Here is a 20,888-nt window from a genome sequence, read left to right as displayed (position 1 = left end):
ATTTAGTGGTAGGTGGGGGCACCAATCATCGTCTCACTCAGTGTAGGGGAGCCTTATGGTCTCTACACCGAGTGACAAGCCAGATGGTTTCCTCTACCCAGGAGACCATTTACTATACTGGGTGGTAACCATATGACCGGGGTTCTTGGTCGAGTTAAGTGTCCCCCAGATTCCCCTATCTAAAATCACTTAATCATGGCAAATGTTTCAGAGAGCCTCAGAGGGTCCAATACCTGCCCAGGACCCCAACCAAATGGGCAGATTTGCATGGCCATGTGTAATGTAAGAGGTGTGAATGGGGAGAGCAAGATGGTGGAAGTGGTGAATGTGTCCAAGAGTGCAAGATATGCCATGATGGCATTGTGTGAAACAAAGATGAAAGGGTATGAAATGGAGGAGTGGGAGAGTGTGAAATGTTTAAGATTGGGAATGAATGGGTGAGGAAGATGCAAGGAAGTAGTTGCTTTGTTGTTGAATGGAGTATGGCGGAGTGGTATGAGAGATTACAAATGTGTCAGCTTGAGATATATATTTGCCAAGTTCAGGTTTGAGAAGGTGAAAGTGGCTGTGATTGTAGCATATGCACTGTGTGATGATAGGAGTAAGTGAGAGAAAGACAGGTTTTGGGATGAGTTGGATGAAGCAATGGGAGAAATGCCCAGGAGCTATAAAGTGACCTTAACGGGTGATATGAATGGAAGAGTAGGCACTGGTCCTGAGGATGATGTAATGGGTTGTAATGGAGTACCAGGAGAAAATGATAATGAGAAGTGACTGAAGGAGATTTGTCAGGAAGGGAGGTTGTTCATTTGTAACTTGTATTTCAAACACAAAGATGCATATAAATATACATGGTATAAAGGGAATGGGGATAGTGTTGAAAGGTGCCTGATTGATTACGTGCTTGTTGAGAGGTCGATGCTGGGAATGGTTGCTGATACAAGGGCCGTGAGAGGATGACGTGAAGGTCTGTCAGATCATACGATTGTGGTATGTAAGATCAAGCTGAGAGGAGTGAGGTGGACCAGGAGAGAAAGGAGCAGTGAGCGGGAAAGTCTGAAAGTTGAGAAACTGAGGATCAAAGAATTGGCAGATGAATACAGGACCAAAGTAGGAGAAGAGGTAGAATCAGTGAATTGGAATGAAATTGATCTGGACAGCCTGTGGAATGCATATGGGATTTCATAGTTAGGAATGCTGAAGCAGTGTGTGGTGTGGCAAGAGTAACAACAAAGAAGAAAGGTACAGCATGGTGGGATGAAGAGGTTAAGAGAGCAGTGGAGGAAAAGAGGAAGAAGTGGCTAGAGTGGTTACAGGACAGGGGTTCAATTGAAGTAACGACTTAATATGTTGAGAGCAAGAAGCACGTAAAGAGACTATTGAAGAGGAAAAAGAAGGTGGTAAATGATGATCTAAGAAGAAAAATGAATGCAGATTACTCTGAAAATAGGAAGTTATTTTGGAAAAAGGTGCAGAAATGTAGAATTGATAGTGGAAAGAAGTGTGAAAGTGTGAAGGATGTAAGTGGTAGATTATTAACCCGTGGAGATGAAGTAAGGAACAGATTGAAAGAATAATTTGAAAGTCTGATGATTGGGAGTAGAGAGAGCAGAGCAGCTGTAAAAGTGATTGGCTTTGAGGGTGTGCAGAGAAGGAATGCAGTGCCAGGAAACGTGACACTCGCACAGGTGAAGAACGCTGTGAAGCTGCCTGAAAAATGGGAAAGCAGCTGGAGTTGATGAGATGTATGCAGAGATGATTAAGTGTAGTTGAGAGAGGGGAATGAAGTGCTTGTTGGAGATATGTAAGAAAGCATGGATGAGTGAAACTGTGCAAGCAGAATGGATAAAGGTTGTGATTGTACCCCTGTACATAAATAAAGGTGAGCACAGTGAGTGCAAGAATTATCATGGCATAAGTTTATTGAGTGTTGTAGGGAAGGTATATGGAAGAATTATAGAGAAAGTAAGAGAGAGATAAGAAGTCCTAGTGAGTGATGAACAGGGGGGTTTTAGGAGTGACAGAGGATGTGTGGGTCAAATATTTGCAGTGAGACAGACAGTGAAGGCTTGTGAGAAGGACAGTAAGGTGTTTATAGGATTTATGGATCTGGGAAAAGGATACTAGAAAGTAGACAGAGAAGGATTGTGGAAGGTTTTGTGCGTGTACGGTGCAGATGGTAAGCTGCTAGGTGCCATCAAGAGTTTTTATGATGGTAGTGAGGCATGTGTAAGGGTAAATGGGTATCTAAGTGAATGGTTCACAGTCAGTGTGGGTGTGTGACAAGGTTGTGTAATGTCCCCATGGTTGTTCGGTATATATATGGATGGGATGATGAGAGAAGTAAAAACATGAATAATGGAGGGAGGGATGAAGTTGGTAATGAATGGTGATGGATGGAATATCTCAAATTTGTTGTATGCTGATGATGCAGTGCTAATTGGAAATACCAGACAAGAACTTGATGGACTAGTGCAAAGTCCTGCAGATGTCTGAGTGTCATACCTTGCGAATAAATGTAGAAAAGAGTAAAGTGACGGTAAACGAGAGAGAGAAGATGGCTCCCAGTGTGATGTTAGAGTGAATGGAGAGAGACTGGAATTGGTGAGAGAGTTCAGACACCTGGGTACAGTGATAGAAAAGAGAGGAAAATGTGCAAAAGAAGTGGAAAGTAGAGTGACACAAGGAAGGAAAGTAGCTGGTACTGTGAATGCCTCAATAAGAAACAGAGGTTTGAATGCAGCTGCGCGAGGCTTACATGCAGGAGTGTTAGTTCCAATTTTAACATACGGATGTGAATCGATGGTGTGGCTTGAAAATGAAAATTCAAGACTGAGAGCAGTGGAGTTGGGACTGCTGAGGAATGTATGGGGAGTACAGAGAGTGGATAGGATACGAAATAATGTGATTTGTGAAATGATGCAGAGTGAGGAAGTCTGTGGACACCAGAATCAGTGAGAGTGTACTGAGATGGTATAGTCATGGAGAGAGAATGGATAACAATAGAATGATGGAAAAGGTATATCTGAGTGAATTTGAAGGAGGGAGGAGGTGAGGTAGGCCAAGGAGAAGGTGGAGGGATATGGTGGATGAGTGTGTGAGGAAGAGAGGTATGGAAGTCAGTGAGGCTAGGGGACTGACAAGAGATTGAGCTGGTTGGATGAGTGTTGTGAGAAGTGCATGATCTGGGATTTGGCATCCCTTTTACCGTGACAACGCTCGGATTGACTGTATCAGATACGTTAATGTGAAGCTACAGAATGTGGTGAAAGTTTTTTGGTGTATCAGATGGAGCCAGGATTCTGGGGCTTGAATGATGAGTGAAAGGAAGCGTGGCCCATTGGATTGGGCAGACTTGGACTGTCAGGACTTTGCTACTCCTTACCCTGCCCTAGGGTAGGAAAAGAAGTCTGGATGATGATGATGTTTATTTAATGTTTAATTTTTTACCCTGATTTAGCATACAGGCCTTGAGAAACATTAATATATTTTTGCAGATGTTGTGGGAGAACCTAGTGAGCAGTGTAGGTATGATGGGAGGCGGCCGTGGAGGGTTGGTTACTGCTGTGATGAACCACCTGGCGCCCCCATTGCCCCCCACCACCCAGAGTGCCCCCTCCAGTAAGCGCAGTGAGGCGGTAGAGCAGGCTGAGGGGCTGTACAACTTCGCCCCACTGGCCGTTGTCACGTCCAGCAATCCCACAGCACGCCCGGCAAATGTTCTTGTCGACTCTAATCAGCTTTTCCAGCGTACTAAGGTTGGGATTAAAACTGCAGACTTTCTTATTTTTTTCTCAATGATAGCTTTATAGCAATTAACCTATGGATTTAGATGTTAACTTCTAACCCCATCACTTCAGTGTGATCTGGTACTAATGGATTTATGTAGCTACTAGTGGTGAATACAAAATTGGATGGTAAACAGCTAGATTGTCTTATAACTCCATTACCATGAAAGATCTTCCTGAGTTTAATAAAAATCGCCAGGGGAGATTAAAGTACAAAAAGCATCACTCTACTTAATGGGTCTTTGCAAATTGTTTGACCTTATTATCATAAGCGTACCCCCTTCCATCCGGAAGAAAATTGGCCAATGGGAGCAAGAATAAAGTTAATAGGGCATCATTGGACTTGGCAATCAATTTTCAGAGATTCATGATTTTGATTGACTTTACCGAATAATATCAATATCTTGTGATTGTTTTGTTCCTTATGTAAAATATTGGTATATTTTCCCTGGAGTAGAAAGTTTAGAGTGCTATGGTATTTGCTTAAAAGTTTATTATAAAGGCAGAATAATTATACCCGAATGCCACATTTGTGTTTCTTGGTTACAATTCATCCATTTGAGTGGTCAAGATACTATGCAGCAAAATGAATTGAGGGTAATCTGGTTTGTCATCAGAGTGCACCCTGGTCCTACCACTTCTACCCTGATGAGAGCTGGGTTGATTTGACTTTGACACTTCCCTGTGCTGTCCTCCTACATGAAGTTCACCTCTTCCCACACACAGTCTCCCTTGTCTGTAAGTACTGAACAGTATACTTATGATTTTGTTCTTGCTTTTGTTCTCATTGTCGCTTCAAATTGAGTGGATGTGAACCCAGTGCAATGCAGGAGTCCAGCCACTTCAGCTAGATAATCCCAGAGATCTTTTGTTGACATTATGTTCAAGGTTTGTGTGCTACGTGAGAGTGAAGTGCACAAGGCTAGTTAAGTATATTGTGATGTTAGGGGCAGTGATAGGCAAGATTTTGTTCAGATTTGTCTAGTGCCCAGAGTGTACCAATCTGAATGACAGTCTTTCTTTTTGTGTGTGGGCTAAGGTATCATAGGTGTAACTGAAGGTTTTTCAGTATAATGCTACTAGGAATATAGGCCCTTTAATGCTCTTGTTTACAGTATGGTAGCATGTCCTCTTATCAGCATACATGGTAGTGGGTGCTATCATTATTATACCATTTTTACTGTAACTTGGCCAAGATTTCCAATTTTTTACAGCTTATTTCATATAGCTCAGTGGCAGAATAAGATGATACAGTGGCTGTACATCACTCTTAAAGCACTTTTTCACGACTAGCACCATATTCTAGTGTTAATCTGTTGTTACATTTCAGATTTCAGGATGAAGACATGGCAGTTTTAGGTAGAGTTAGCATAAAACCAGTATAGTTGTCTACCTTGCTGAGAGAATGTGTATTGAAATTCTAACTATTAAATGATAATGTTGGTTGAGCCAGACCTTGGGCAGTATGGAAGAAGAGAGTAGAGCAGGTTGTTGGTGAATGAGAAAAAAGAGGAAAAGAGGTGTCATAGTGAGTGAGGTGTGTGGGGATACAGTAGCCAGGAAATATTCGTCAAGGCCATCAGGCTCATGCATGCAAGCATGTTAGAGCATTTACAAATTATACAACGATATGATGTCAGTCACCTTTTGGGGGGTTTCCAGGAGAGAGAAAGACACTGAAGGTAACGATGATAATGAATGGGAAAGTGCTATCATTAGGATGAAAATATATTAATGATGGAGTTGTATGTGATAATTGATGATGTTGCAGTGTCTAGTAGTGGTAAGAATGTATAAGTGATGAAAATTAATTAATTACCCTAATAATAATGTTGTGGCTTGCTTGTCAGAGGAGTAAATTTTCAAATGATGCTTACATAATTACCAAACATTTACAGCATGCCCATCAGCCGTGTCAGTTGAGGTTGGTGTTGAGGGTGGCCATCTGATGCCTGTGAGTGGCCCCCTTAGCACAGCCGGCCTTTCCCGTGTGAGGCTGGTGCTGCCCCGGCCTGTGGTGGCGTCCATTGTTGTGGTTCGACTCCACAGGCCCCGCGACTCCTCCACTCTAGGCCTGTCACAGCTCAAGCTCCTTGGCACCACCACCTTCAGAGAAGCCTCACGGGCTGGCCATGAGGCAGCCGTCACTGACCATACTCCGCACAGGGCCAGGTATGTAGTTAGCATAGGGTCACACTTTCCTTTTTATTTTACAAATAATGATGGGTCTCATTTAAAGGTATGGAGGTGCACAGGCAAAAATGCTAATTTAATTACATACCTTAAGAACAACTTAATAAAGAAAAAATACTGTATAAAGTAACTTTTGTTGAGTACTGTAGTGTTTCTAATGATTTACGTATATTGGATTTAGTGGTCATTTCTAGTGATCTTAAATATTGCTGTTATCATAGCTTATTTTTTTATTTGACTTTATAAAAATACTTTAGAATATTGTAGTGTAACCTCAGGCCCCAGTTAATGAAGAGTGTACCATGAGCCTTGCTTTTAAATTTTTTTTCTATGGTCTGAGATAAATACAATGCATTTCAGCATGTGGTGGCTGCGCCTGATCCACCAGTGTATGTGTCGTGTGGAAGGTGGGCTGAGCGTGGGTGTGGAGGCAGGAGCCAGTGTGCCGGGGGTGATGGAAGCATGTGTCACCCTCCTTCTCACTCCTCCTGGCCCCCTCCATCTGGCCTCCATCGGTTCAGCACCCCTTGAGGCCACCACACTCGCCCTGGCTGCACTGTCACCCCAGCTCCTACACACACTCATCATGACACTCCTTACACACCCTCTCCTCAGGCAGCCATCAGGTATTCCCATAACCATTCCCTTAGGCATGGAATTGTGTTATTTTTACACATAGAGAGAAATGATGAATGACGTTCTTATATTTATATATATATAATTCGTAGATTTATTGTAATGTAATAATAGGATGTACTGGAGATGCCTTTTTTGATGTGTTTTTACGTGTAGAGTAGCAACGTTGCAACTCCTCTCCCTGCCCTAGGATGGGAAAGGAGGTGCAGATGATGATGATGATGATGATTTTACATGTAGAAAGCAAAGATAATACTGTAGTGGACATATATTTATTAATATAATTTTCTTAGACTACATGGGATATAATGCCAGGATGTACTGGAGAGGCTTCTGTTATCTTTTATGATTATTCACTTAACTTTTGATGTAAGTATAACACTTGAGACTTTATTGCAGGAGGAAACAACTTGGATGCTGCCATTGCTCTGCTGTATGAGCTCTGTGTTGGAAGCAGCAGCATGGAGGGTGTGTCTGTGCTGTTGTCCTGGTTGACCCACGTTGTCTCTGGCCCACCTCCCTCAACTCTCTCACCTCAGGAGGACCCATTCCACCCCTCCCTGTCACCCCCAGCCCACAGTATGAGGCCCCCACAGCAGCCAGGAAGTGTGGGAGGCAGTGGGGTGAGCGCTGAGGTGCTGCACTGCATTGCTGCAGTGCTGTGGAATACTCCGCACAATATCACCAGTCTTATCACTGATGACTTATTCAGGTGAGACATTTCATTCCTTGCGGTATAGGTATTTAGTGCATTGTTCTTACAGTAGGCACCTGAAACAGACAATTAGCTCAGGTGCTACAGTTCATTTCTCGTGGTTTGAATAGCTAGTTAGGGTGTAGTTCTTACATTAGGCAGTTATCATGGACAACTTGTTCTATGAGTCTGTTTCCTTTATTCTGGTTTCAGTATTTAGTATGTAGTCCTTATACCTGGAGGTTATGTATAGGCTTCAAGTTTCCACTTGGACAGTTTTTATTGCCTGTCTTGTGTTGCTTTTGTACATCTGTCTATTTCTATGTACCTTGGCAGCTTCCTCCCAAAAGGGGGGTAACTGAGACAGGACAACACACTCGCAATTTACTCGTCCCCACACACACGCACACACGCACACACACACACACACACACACACACACACACACACACACACACACACACACACACACACACACACACACACACACACACACACACACACACACACACACACACACACACACACACACACACACACACACACACACACACACACACACACACACACACACACACACACACACACACACACACACACACACACACACACACACACACACACACACACACACACACACACACACACACACACACACACACACACACACACACACACACACACACACACACACACACACACACACACACACACACACACACACACACACACACACACACACACACACACACACACACACACACACACACACACACACACACACACACACACACACACACACACACACACACACACACACACACACACACACACACACACACACACACACACACACACACACACACACACACACACACACACACACACACACACACACACACACACACACACACACACACACACACACACACACACACACACACAGAGAGAGAGAGAGAGAGAGAGAGAGAGGGGAGGAGTGACAGATCCTCACCACATCACACCGCATGAGGGTCAACTGCACAGTGCAATCAGTGACATCTGCATTAGAGCCTGACAGCAGAGCTGATTTACCCTTGTCACATCATAATGGGCCCATCCCCTTACCCGCACCTGACCTGATCAGCTGATCAGACCAAATGTGGGAGAATATCCCCTCAGGGCCACATCACCATTTATTCCTTCACAATTTCTCTTCAGTACTGTACATTTAAAAAAAAAAAAAAATTACAGAGTTTACTGTTTCATGCTGTTTATTTCTTCCTCTGCTTCCTATATCAGGATTGTACCATTTTCATTCCTTAGGGGAGAAACAGGATGGAGTGATGGTGATGCATCTGATTTATTTTTAAAATAATTTTTCCTCTCTCAGACGTGTGTATGAGTGGTCCGAACGCAGTGAGGGTGAGGTGAAGGCTGGTCTGGATCACATCATGTGTTCCATGTGCCACGTGCAACCTCCACTCTTCACACAGTTATTGCTCAACATGGCTGTACTCACCTCCATTGATAACAACCAGTCAATCACCGATGATAGGTCAGGCACTACACTTTGTCTGTTGTATTTTGATTAGTTTCTCCTATCAGGTTATATCTTGGTCCCTGGACCCTATATCACTCTATGCTTTGGTGAGAAAAAAGGTCTTGATGATGATGATAAGACTACTTATATAGCTACAGTAAGTCCTTGCCTGTATTTTAGTACAGGCAGACCCAGAGATACGATACATCAAGATGCGATACCCCAGTATAACGATGGGGATAGAAATACCGCCCTACCCCGCCGAATGATGATCAACCCCAGTTTAATATTTTTTTTTTTTTTTTTTTTTTTTTTTTTTTTTTTTTTTATATACCTGTGTTGATGATATTTTTTACTTAAGGTTTGTGTTTAGGTTGATTAATAAACTGTTTTTAGACTTTGATTAATGTGTTTTAGTCATAGATGGAGCGAACATTGTGGTTTTGGGGTACAGTTTACTAAGTTTGATTTTTCCAGACATTTTTGATTATTTTCAAATTTTATTTTTGGGTTTAGGTGAGTTATCAACTGTTTTTAGGCTTAGTTTAGCTTATTTTAAAGCTATTTGAGGGTATAAGTTAACCAGAATCTTGTTTCTGAATTCATTTGGGTGGGTTTATGACTTGGTTGGGGGGGGGGGAACCCAAAGCTCAAAAACGGGTCCCTATACTGTACTTTACACGTTAAATCCACCCCGAGATACAAAACCTCGCCTAGGAATGGGTTTGTACTTAACGTAGTGCATTGTTAAACCAGGGTATGCCTGTATAATATTGCTATTTTAGAAAGATGTGACCCATTAAGGTTTAAATCTGAGGATGGTTTAGATTCCTACAGTGTCGGGTACCGGTGGGAGTGTTCGGTCAGTAAGTATGTTGGATATCGAAGCAATTTTCCCCATAAGATACTCAAGGAAAGTCAGATATATGTGATCCAGGCCCAAACCCAAACTCTCTTATACCTTACTCAGTCAATAGAGACTAACACAGAAACACCATAGTTAATGTTGTTATCCTCATAAAAAGTACTACTGCCAAAAAAATGAGACATCAGACATCACATGCAAAAAGGTATGGTGGTGGGACGTGCGGTGTTTAGACGCTTCAGGGCAATTGACGGCCAGGCAGGCAGCTGGCAGCACACCAAGTGGGGGTGGGGGTGGGTGGAGGGATGGAGAGGGAGACAAGCAGGGATGGGGGAGGGCGGGGGACTGGAAGGAGACAAGCTAGAGTGGGGGAGGGAGACAAGCAGAGGTGGAGAAGTGTGGAGGGACTGGGAAGGAGACATGCCTGGCATTGCTGAGTATGGTGGGGGATGGACAAGGAATGGGAGGGGGGAAGAGGAGACGAGATAGAGGGAGGACTGGGAGGGCCTCCTGCGCCACCACATCTGCATTGGGATGCCCTCGTTTCAGACCAAGGGAGCAGCGGGGTGTCAGACTAGCGAGGTGACGGCCATTCATATTGTTCGGATTGTGAGAATGTTCCCCTGTTTCTTTTGTTCAGTCTGGCAAATCATCGGTTATCAATGCATCATGAATCGGGGTATGGGTGTATTTAACTAAAAATAGTACTCCGACTCCCCCACAGGAAGGACCGTGAAGCTGAAATCCGAGCAGCTCGCACTGACGACATGAAGGAAGGTGTTGAGGGGTCTAGTGGAGCAGTGGAGGGTCGGCTGATACTGCAGGACCCCAGTGTCATCTCCCTCACCCCAGCCCACCTCCAGACCCTGGCCACCGTGGCACAGTCCCCACAGGCCATACATCTCATGCTGGACTCGGGCTTTCCTCTGCTGCTTGTCCATGGCATCCTCGGTGAGCATTCAGAGTGTACAGTAGGTTAGAGTTAGGCTTCCGGATGTGATATAGAAATTTCATTCATTCATTCATCATCTAATCCTATGTTGTCCCATGAGGAGCATAGGAGCCCAGGGCTAGGCAAGTTGGTCCTGGCATTTAAGATGAAAGTGACAGCCTCACTCATCCCCACGTGGCATTACGTGAGCAATAAACCCCAACCACCCCTTGGATATAAACCTGTACTGGCTCAATCCAATCGGATTGCCTTAATTATGCACTAAACTACCAGGCACCATGATTTGGTTATATGGTTACCACCCGGAGTAGTAAATGGTTTTCTGGTGTACTGTACAGGAAACCATTTGGCTTGTCACTCAGTGTTGAATCACCTGTAGACAGAAGGAAGAGGTAAGAATGAAGGAAAGACAGAAGAGGAAGGAGGGAAGAGAGGATAGGGCAGTCACCTCAGAGCAGGACTACATTGAGTGAGTGGATTGTGAGCACCCCCACTAGAAATACTGTATATTATTACTGTATTTTATGCAATTTTTTGATATATTTTTTGTAGCTAGTTACAGATGAAGTTGAAATTGTTGTTCACATGGCTTTGATAAGATATTCTTAGAAGTGTTTAGGAGTAGAATTATACAGTACCTTAATTTCTCTACAACCAAACTCTGTTAATCTGTGGGAACATTTCTTGTAGTGATGGGGTTAATATCACTGTATCTTCTGTGATGCCGAGTTACCTGATTCAGTATGGTAATTATCACTTTACAGAATGGTGCAAGACCGAGGTATTGCACCAGGTGGAGAGCTGCACCTCCCCCAGTGCAGGTGAGAGTGCCACAGACATGGAGAAGGCCAGTGTAGCAGAGAAGTCTCGCAGTGCAGAAGATGCCCTTTCCTCTGCCACACCCCAGGCCCCACCACAAATCACAGCTGCCATTGTACCCACCTTGAGCACACCCCTTGTTGCCCACACCCTTCACACCCTTGCTGCCTTGTGTGCTGAGGCCCCCATGAGGGACTGGCTAGGATCTTCTGAAGGATCTGTTTTCTGGCTGCCTCTCTTGACTGTTCTTGGTGAGTGTAAGTCATTGTTTTAACCCCTCCTGGTTATCTGTCCTTACTCTTCTTGGTTAGTGTCTGCCATTGTTTTCTCTGCTCTGTTAAGAATTTTATTGTATATTTTGATACATTGTACAGCTGGTTTCATGAATTAAAAAAAAAATCATGCATTTCAGTATTGATTGTGGTTAGTGTGTATTTTATTAACTTCATAATTCTGACACTTATGAGGAATTTTGACTGTGTATAAATCCTGATGTCTTTTGTTTTCCATATATTCCCTCTGGAGTAGGCAGTTGTCCATGAAAAAAATTTGAAGGGAAAATGCATGATAAAATTCTGAATGTTTTTATTGAGTTACAGCACATCACGTGAGTGTTTTGCAGCATTTCATCCCTCTTCATTTTTATTACTTATTTTGTGTGTTTAGTTTTATTACTTCTTGATCTTGCCAGTTTAAGGAAGATCTTGTGGGGAAATGAGGAGAGATAATATCCATTAACCCATTCAGTATTATGCCTTTTTAATTTTAGTCTTATTACTGACAGTGTTATTTAGTGTAGATAAGACATATTGTTGCCTAGTCAGGATTCCTGTTGCTTAAATGGTGGGTGAACAAGTAAATGGCCCATTTCATTGAGCATACTCTTGATTAACTCTCCCACTTTTTTTTTTGTGGACCTAACCTCATTCCAATGTGAGTGGGAGATGGTAAGGGTGATGATTTTCTTTGGTTTAGGATGTCTTTAATGTAGTAATAAAATGAGCCATACTTACAGGTGACCCACTAGTGAGAGGCAGTGAGCCGTTGATGCGCGGGTGTGGCGGGGCAGGAGGTGGGAATGAGAGTGACTACAGCAGTGTTGAGGATGCCACCATCCACCTCATGCGTCAGTCATGCCAGAACCACCCTCATAACCAAAAGCTCCTCGCGTCCACTCTCTGCCACCTCATACAGCGTCAGAATATTCCACCACCAGGTATAGACAATCCTCTTGTAAAGGTGCTTCACGCAAAGGTGTTGATAAATTGATTCCTCTTCTTATTATAACGTAGCTCTTGATGAAAGTTGTTTTGAAATCAGAAATGAGTGCTTCTAGTGCTTTTGTTTAATTAATCATGAAGTAGAAACATGTTTCACCTAAAAGTGTTTCACTCAAAACAGCAGATTGCCTGTGTACATACCTACCCTCAAATGAGGACTGAATTCATACTTTGTAAGGCATTCGATGCTTGCATTGGTCATCCTCTTTTCACTTGATGACTGCTTTGTAAGGTGCATGGTCTCCAGCATCTCATGTACAGGATCCTTTAGTTATTGCGCATAACTGGTACCATGCCTTGTGCATGATAACAAAATAACGAAAGCACAGAACGTATGGGATTCATCCTAATTGGTACAGGACACCTTTCATGTAAACCAAAATTTTTCCTTTTACGTCATTTTAGACCTACTAAATACAAACTTAGTGTTAAGTACAGTATTAGAAACATAGACATAGATATGGTTAGGGTAATAGAAAATGATTAAAAGGGCACCATAAGGAAGAAATATGTGCCCTACAGAGACCTGAGATGGGCTTGAGGTAAGGGGTTTTGAGGCTAGGGGGTGGAGAGTTAGTGGTCTCTATTATATGGGATTAACTCCTCAAGTAGGGCCTCATCTTTGAATCCCTCAAAGCCATTAAAAACTACAGATTTTGTACCATTATTCTCAGCAGAAACCAACTCAGGTACGAGATAAAGTTTTTAGCCAAAATTGCACGATAACAGCAGGAATGCAGATTTTCATCTTGCAGTGATAATGAAAACTGCTGTAACCAAGTATGTGATGACCAAGGGATCACTGTTGTGCAGTTCATTGGACATACACTTGATATTTCTACCTTTTATGTTTTCTGTTCTCTTCATTAGTCCTTCCCACCCCATTTAACCCTTCCACCTCAGGGGTGTTTTTTGGGCTGGATGGATGTCCCACATGCAGGAGTTTGAGATATGTGTAGAGAATTTTTTTTTATATATACTAATCCACACCAAAAAATGACCATAATTTTCTGAGTAAAATGATGTCTAACATACGATGATGTAAGAATATAATAATATTAATAATTGCTTGTTTTTTGAGGTGTCAAAAACTGTGATGTTGGAGCTCCTCCAAGTAGTAATTAGAGCAGCCAGAGGCTGCTGTGGCAGCAGAAACATGTCATACCGCACTAAGAGACTAAAATAGTGCTCCCATGATGGCAGCACCTTACTCTTGGTGCCTCCTGATAGTTAACCATCATTGGACCCCCAGTACTGGCATGCAAATATTAAAATTCCAGAACACATATATGTGCCACCTGATGGCTACAGACATTTCTTTTGTGGCACGTATAAGTGACACATGATGTGGAAGGGTTAATAGGGAGAAATTAGGTTATGATGATGATTGTGGTAGTCATAATGTTACTTTTGCCCATAGTAAATACCACACAACTGTATGTAGTTACAGCTGTTAACTACTTCACCCCCCCTCCCTCCCGAGAATCCACCTGATAGTTTTATTCAGTGTAGGAAAGACTTCTTGTACTGAAGGGATTTAATCACACTTAATGCTTGCAGGAGGTGTGAGCTACCTGCATTCAATGTCTGGCTTCACGAGACGACTGGTTTTGCAACTCCTGCTTGAGACAGAACGTGTGGTAGTACACATCAACAGTCCCCAGGGTGGCCTGTCCTCCCCACCCGGCTGCTGCCTCCCACCACTCACCCATCACCCAAAGTTTGGTGCAGGACACAAGACCCGCCTCCTTAGCCTCCCCACGACTACCACCATGGCTGATATTGTCAAAATGGTTACAGGTGAGCTGGGATATTGTTTCTTACAGGCTGGCATATTCTAACTTTTTTACTTTTTACATTTCCGCAGGAGGAAATATTTTATTTCTTCATTTTTCTTCTTGGTGGAATTTTTACCAATGCTTGTTGCCTTGGCCTAATTTCTTGGCCAGTTGGTCTAAACATTATTATGCCTATACTGTACTTTGACATGGGATGTTATATTGTATTTAAATTCAGTGCCTGGCTGTTCTTAGGTTAGTGTGAATATATGTAGTAGGAAATGTGACATACTCATGATTATAAAGGTTGTAGTAAATCTGTTCGTGCTGAAATTGTGAAAGTTTACGCTACCATTGTTGACAAGTGGGTACAGAATGTTGTGGGAAAATGGGGTATGGAAGGAAGGAATAGGAGTGGAGAAATTATATTTTCACACTTTCTGTTCTTTCTTTGCAAATGCCTGTTTTGAACATACAGTAATTCATATGTTTTGTTGGCAGAGAGAAGAAAATTAACAGTAAGCAATTGTAGATAATGCATTGGGGGATGGAAGGTTTAGAGGATGTGTCATGGATGCAAAAACATTTTAGCATGATACTAAAAGATTAAAGTCAATATGTAGTTTCAGCAGAGATGAAAATGAGAATTAGATATAGCTAAATGAAAGTATGCTACCAGGGAAGTAGGTAGGTGTCTTACCCTAAAGTAGCCCAGACTGAGGTTGTTGCTTTGGAATCCCCTACACCCTGAAACTGGTAGTATAGGATTGGCTATTGTTATTTTAAAGGAAAGCATGCATTATTGAGAGCATGAATAGAGTTGAAAAAAACCTGGAAATGAATGAAAATACTGAGAAATCTAATTAAGGCAGAGATGAATAGAAGAGGGTGAGAGTTGGGAATTCATGATGGGAATGAATTAGAGGGTATGTAAAATGATGCTAAGAAGGGTATTATAGAAGCAGGTGAAGTAGTATGTGGTAAGAAAGTCATGAAAAAGGATAAGTAGAGAGACAGTGCGTGGTTCAGTACTGATGGAGTGTATGGTATGTGCAGCGTTGAAGAAAGGAGGCATAGAAAAAACAATGTTGAAAAGAGAACTGCTGTCTTAGTAGCATAGCTTATGTTTTGTTAAGGAAACATGTAGAAGCTGTGAACTAATCTCTTTAACCCATCGCATTCCAGCGGATTTTTCACCAGTGCCCCCCACCCCCCCAATCCCAGCAGATTCTTCCCCCCCCCCCAAAACCTCCGCCTTTTATGAGAAACATCAAAAATTCAGAAAGTGCTCGCCTGAGCTTAGAAATGCCCAGTACTGGTGACCTTCCCCTCTCCTGGTACCGTCTTCTCTCGAGCCCGGCTCCAGAGAAGATGTTTTCTATGGGAGTGGTAACTATTCCAAACCACTCAGAATAGGTAGATATTCATTTATTTGGTACAAATTTATATGTAGTACAAGAGTATATATGTTTTTACACAGTAATATAGGCGATATAAGTGTTGTTTCACTCACCAAACACATCAACATACCACACCTTCCTTGGTGACATTACCTCCTCATCACGTCAGCTCGTTTCTTCCTCTGATGCAACGTAAACTTTGTCCTCCACATTGTCATCGATTGAGGAATCACTCTCACCTTGAAATTCGTACTGTGGTGCGACATGTCTTTACTGGCCAGGTCACTGGTAACAGGTGAGTTGCCGAGACAATGGCATGCTGGGGGGGGGGGGGGGAGTCACGCAGGGTAAGGCATTGTCCCCACCAGGCCTTGGGTAGAGGAAGGTGACCCGCGTATACATACCAAAAATCACATGCAAAATTTGCAAAATGTGCAAATGACAGACCTTGCAATTGCAAAACGTATGGATACATCAACGGGTGTCACCGTGACAAAATGTGGTGATGTATCCAAACGTCAACAGGACACCTTGGGTTAATGTGAATGATGTTTACTTGCTGACAGTGACTGTGATAAGCAAATGGTGGTTAGTGTGTGTGTGTGTGTGTGTGTGTGTGTGTGTGTGTGTGTGTGTGTGTGTGTGTGTGTGTCCATGCGTGCATATGTGCATGCAAGTAACAGAGAGAATAAAGAGAAGAAGAATAACTCTCATAATCATGCACATCTTCTACAGACTGGTCACGAGGTGTTCTAAACAGCAGTGGGGGTGAACTTGACCTTGCAGGAAGTGACCCTAGGGAAGCTAATGAAGTGGGCCACCTTGAACTGATGGACAAGCTGTCTGTGGCAGCAGGAGTCACCGCCAAGGACAAGAGGAGCAAAAACAAAGCAAACACTGCCATTCACAACAGGATGTCCAAAAGAGGTGCATCCTGAGCTTTTTGTCACAGGGGTCCAGTTCTTTTCAGTTTAGTAGGCCGTCTAATATATATCTCCATACTAAGAATGAATGTTTCTTATGTAAGTCATGTTAGTATGGATTTTTATTTTTTATTTTTTCATATCCTAGCTGGCATTAACCCTTAGCCAGCTGCAGAACTATATATAGACTGCAAAATGTATTGAAAAATGGGGAGACAATATGTAGATACACAGGAGCCAAAGTAGTTTTGCAAAATCCTCAGGACCCAGTGGAGATTTTTATGTCTTTTGTAGGCAGGGATATAATTGAGCATATAGTGAGAGAAACAAACAGATATGCTTCCAAGGTCTGTAAAGAAAAGAAATGGAAGGGGAAAATGATGAGAAAGAGGAGAGTTCTAATGTGGAAGGAAACTAATGTTTGGGAGAGGTATACATTTTTAGGTTTGGTCATTTTACAAGACATAGTAAAGAAGCCTACAATCTACTCATACCACTCCACCAATCAGATGCATGCAAACCCCTTTTTGCTATGTTAATGAAATATAGCAACTGTTCCACATTGCAGTAGAGTCTATTTTTTAGTAATAAGATTACAATCTTACATGCGGTAGAGTCTATAATTATGTAGATTATATTAACACCTTACATAATATGGTGTAACTATATTTATGTTCCAATCCCATGGTGAGGGGCATCTATATAAAGACAATTTTTTTATTAGGTGCTTTTCAACAACTGCTGCTGCTGGTAAAGGGTTAACCCTTTCACTAAGGAAGGTCTTCTTCCTCAGACAGAGCAGAGTCATTTGGCAGTGGTCAGAATAGAATAAACCTTATTGTACAGCAGGGATTAATTCTGTGTTTGGTGACCCAGGAGGCGAGGCGGACAGTGAGCGTCAGTACCGAGGAGGGTGTGGCAACAATCGGTCATCAAGCAGTTCTTCCTATGTTGTGGTTCATGAGAGTCTGGGCTCCACAGCAGGATTGCCCTCAGCCCTCACCGTGGCCCAGCTCATGGCCGCACTACGCCAGGACGGACACTCGCCTGCCTCACACATTACACTTACCCTTACGAACCGCAGGGATGGAAATAGAGGTTTGTGTCCGTAGTTTAACTTTGTGTGTATCAGAATTATGACAGTCTGCATGAGATCTGTGTTACCCATACCTGCTGCTGGGTAGGAAATAGAGGTTGGCATTCATAACACAACTGTACATAGTATCGTATTGGTGACTGTGTGAGGTCCATAGTGAAGTTTTTAAGTTGACTGGCTGGATGAGGATTACCATGCCTTTATGCCTTATTTACAGCCCTCTCTTTGTAAGATATTGTTGTGTTTTCAAAGTCACACAACTTTTTCCATGCAATGACTACTGTAAATTTTAGGGAAAATGTTATGTCAGGTCTGTAGGAAGCAAGGGAATGTCAACAAGCACTCTTCTTGTAAATTAATGTGGACTTATAAGAGAAAGTCTTTAAAAAGGCAAAATATCACAATTTTATTTAATTGCCACTGCAAATTTTTGGGGAAAAAGGGGGGACAGATAAGCCTTGTAGGTATCAAGGGAGCTTCAGTAGGCGATTTTCCTTCACTTTAATGTGGACTTGATAAAAAGGGATGGGGGGGGGGGCAATTAAAAATGGACTTACTGTACTTACTAGTTCATTTATCATGTGCACACCAGAACCTGAAGGAGGGAGGGAGGCAGCACTACTCAGCATGGAGCCTCTGCCATCGACCCTTCACGTGTTCACGAGCCAAGGAGGCCTCTCACTCCTGGCCCAGCATATGTCCCTGCTGTACCCAGACATGGCACAACAGGTACCTACAAATTTCTTGTCTCATCTCTCTCATTTTGTTTTTCTTTGTGTTATACAGTTTTAAATATGGTCAGCTGTGCCTTACTTCTCTTCTTTTCTGTACTTTCTCCATCTCATACCAACTTGAGCCTTGTACAGACCAGTACCATATTGATAGTCTTCATTGCCCCCCCCCTCCTTTTTTTTTTTTTTTCCAACAGGCACAGTAAAGTATATACCAGCACATCTCTTGCATTTTCTTTCATTGTTTGTCTCATCTCTCCCTTACCCAGATGTGGCATAGCAGGTACTTACATGCATTTTACATCACATCATTTGGCCTTTTTTAATTATATGCTATTTACTTATTATTATTATTATTTTTTTTTTTTCCCAGTTTTCTGCCCTGCACAACAGGTACCCACACCCTTTCCCCCCCCTCTTCTTTTTTTTTTTTCTGCCATGTCAAATAGATACCCTTATTCTTCCCATAACACTCTTCCTTCATTAGCTTGTGTCAACCCCTTCCTTTTTTCATCACAATGTTTCACCCTTATCTCTTTTCTGTTGGTACTTCAATGGTCATTGGTCCTCAGAACTATCTGCTTGCATTCATCCACAACTGTGGCTGGCATGTAGCATCCTTCTGGCAGCAAACTCTCATACATTTTTTATCTTAACTTTTCAATGCAAGGGTTAACTGTTACTCCTAGTCCTTCATATATGCAACTGGTCAATTCTGGAAGTGTATTCTTCTGTCTGTATTTCCTACTGCCTGTAACCTCCAGTCCTTTGAAATGTGTTTAGGCATCTCAGAATGAGTTGATTTTGAACTTGGCTCTTATTTATTTACTTATATATTTATATATTTTTCTTGGGAGGAACAATATTTTGGGCTTCCAGCCTTTGGTACCTTCTTTGCTTGTTAAAAAAAAAAAAAAAAAATCATTTGTTTCTGTCTCTAGGTAAATGATGGATTGAAGTCAGTTAACATGATGTGTACTTGTATTAATGTTTGTGTGGACAGATTGCTTTTCTCTATATTCCTGTATTATTTTATGTATTTTCACCTTCACAGCAACCAAGCAGTGGCACCTCTTCGCGGCCAGGCAATGGGGACAAGGGAGAGATAGTAGTGGAGAACGATTGGGTTAGCGTCGAGATGAATGAATATGAGGTCAGTTTACGATATGGTGTTCATGTTAAAATTGTCATCACTCATCCACAGAATAGTACATGATGTGTTTACCATGATGATGATGATGATGATGATGATATGATGACTCCCCAGTATGTGTAATGGTGATACTGAATGGCGTGTATGTACAGGCTGCAGTCAGTCCTCACTGTTAGTCAGTGCTCAGAAAGACCTTAAAATTTTTCATACATCATGTGCTTTAAAATGGAAGAAAATGGAAAACCAGTTTTACATGGAACATTGCTGTACTAGTAAAACCTCAGTAAAGAATTTCCTTCAAATGTACTTTGGACTGAATAGGGGAAGAAAAAATCAAAATGACTAACAATGAGGACTTGCTGTAATAATGATGATACTTGGTATAGCACCCTCTTATTCCCTCATCCCATTTCAGTCCACCAATGCCTTTGAGTACTTGCTGATGGGTGGTGGGAGTGGTGGATCACCCGGGCCAGTGGGTGGGGGTACCGTCAGCCTGCTAACCCTGCCATCCATCCCACCCCATGCCCTGGGAGCGTTTACCCTCTTCCTTAGACTCCCGGGCTATGCGGAGACCCTACTCAAGGACACTCACAAGGCCTGCTGTCTCCTGCGCCTTGCCCTCGGAGTCACTGATGATGGGGATGGAGGTGGGTGGTTTTGAGTTTTTTGTTATTATGTAATTAGTTTCATTTTTCACAATTAGGTGATTGGAGATGTAGTGGTAGAGCACTTTAGCCACTTCACTCAGTTAACATCCTTTTTGATATACTTTCAGACAATTTTATTCAGCTTAGGAGAGACATCTTTTACTGTAGAGGGTAGAAATTACTGGTAGCATCCACTAATCCATTCACTTAAAAGTTTCTTCAAAGTTGAATAAAATTGTCTGGAGGAATGAATTTCAGAAATGGTTATTTTGTTATACTGAATGGGTTACATCAGGGGGTGAATGCTGTGCCTTACACACAACAGTTCAAACCCTTAAGAAGTGATTGAAGGAATTCTGTCTTGTAAAAAAAGTTGTGATGAAAGTCAGTTGGTCTTGTACTCAAACA

The 20,888-nt window shown here is 42.3% G+C and overlaps 1 protein-coding gene across 1 annotated transcript in view; it reads left to right on the top strand.

Moving 5' to 3' along the window:
- Bruce (BIR repeat containing ubiquitin-conjugating enzyme) overlaps positions 1 to 20,888 on the top strand; it is a 131,833-nt gene that overhangs the window by 91,262 nt on the left and 19,683 nt on the right. The window contains exons 46-60 of the mRNA XM_080284846.1: positions 3,498 to 3,758; positions 4,406 to 4,526; positions 5,687 to 5,960; positions 6,342 to 6,607; positions 7,017 to 7,329; positions 8,684 to 8,848; positions 10,423 to 10,649; positions 11,415 to 11,720; positions 12,485 to 12,685; positions 14,310 to 14,549; positions 16,663 to 16,854; positions 17,727 to 17,948; positions 18,539 to 18,675; positions 19,732 to 19,830; positions 20,246 to 20,480. Coding sequence (XP_080140972.1) covers positions 3,498 to 3,758; positions 4,406 to 4,526; positions 5,687 to 5,960; positions 6,342 to 6,607; positions 7,017 to 7,329; positions 8,684 to 8,848; positions 10,423 to 10,649; positions 11,415 to 11,720; positions 12,485 to 12,685; positions 14,310 to 14,549; positions 16,663 to 16,854; positions 17,727 to 17,948; positions 18,539 to 18,675; positions 19,732 to 19,830; positions 20,246 to 20,480 — 3,259 coding nt within the window. The remainder of the gene's footprint in view (positions 1 to 3,497; positions 3,759 to 4,405; positions 4,527 to 5,686; positions 5,961 to 6,341; positions 6,608 to 7,016; positions 7,330 to 8,683; positions 8,849 to 10,422; positions 10,650 to 11,414; positions 11,721 to 12,484; positions 12,686 to 14,309; positions 14,550 to 16,662; positions 16,855 to 17,726; positions 17,949 to 18,538; positions 18,676 to 19,731; positions 19,831 to 20,245; positions 20,481 to 20,888) is intronic.

This window comes from Coenobita brevimanus, chromosome 103 (genome assembly GCF_032717465.1).
Source record: "Coenobita brevimanus isolate Jiangsu-jjx chromosome 103, ASM3271746v2, whole genome shotgun sequence".
NCBI lineage: Eukaryota > Metazoa > Arthropoda > Malacostraca > Decapoda > Coenobitidae > Coenobita > Coenobita brevimanus.
The sequence above is the reverse complement of the archived record's forward strand: the minus strand, read 5'-3'. Positions and strand labels throughout refer to the sequence as shown.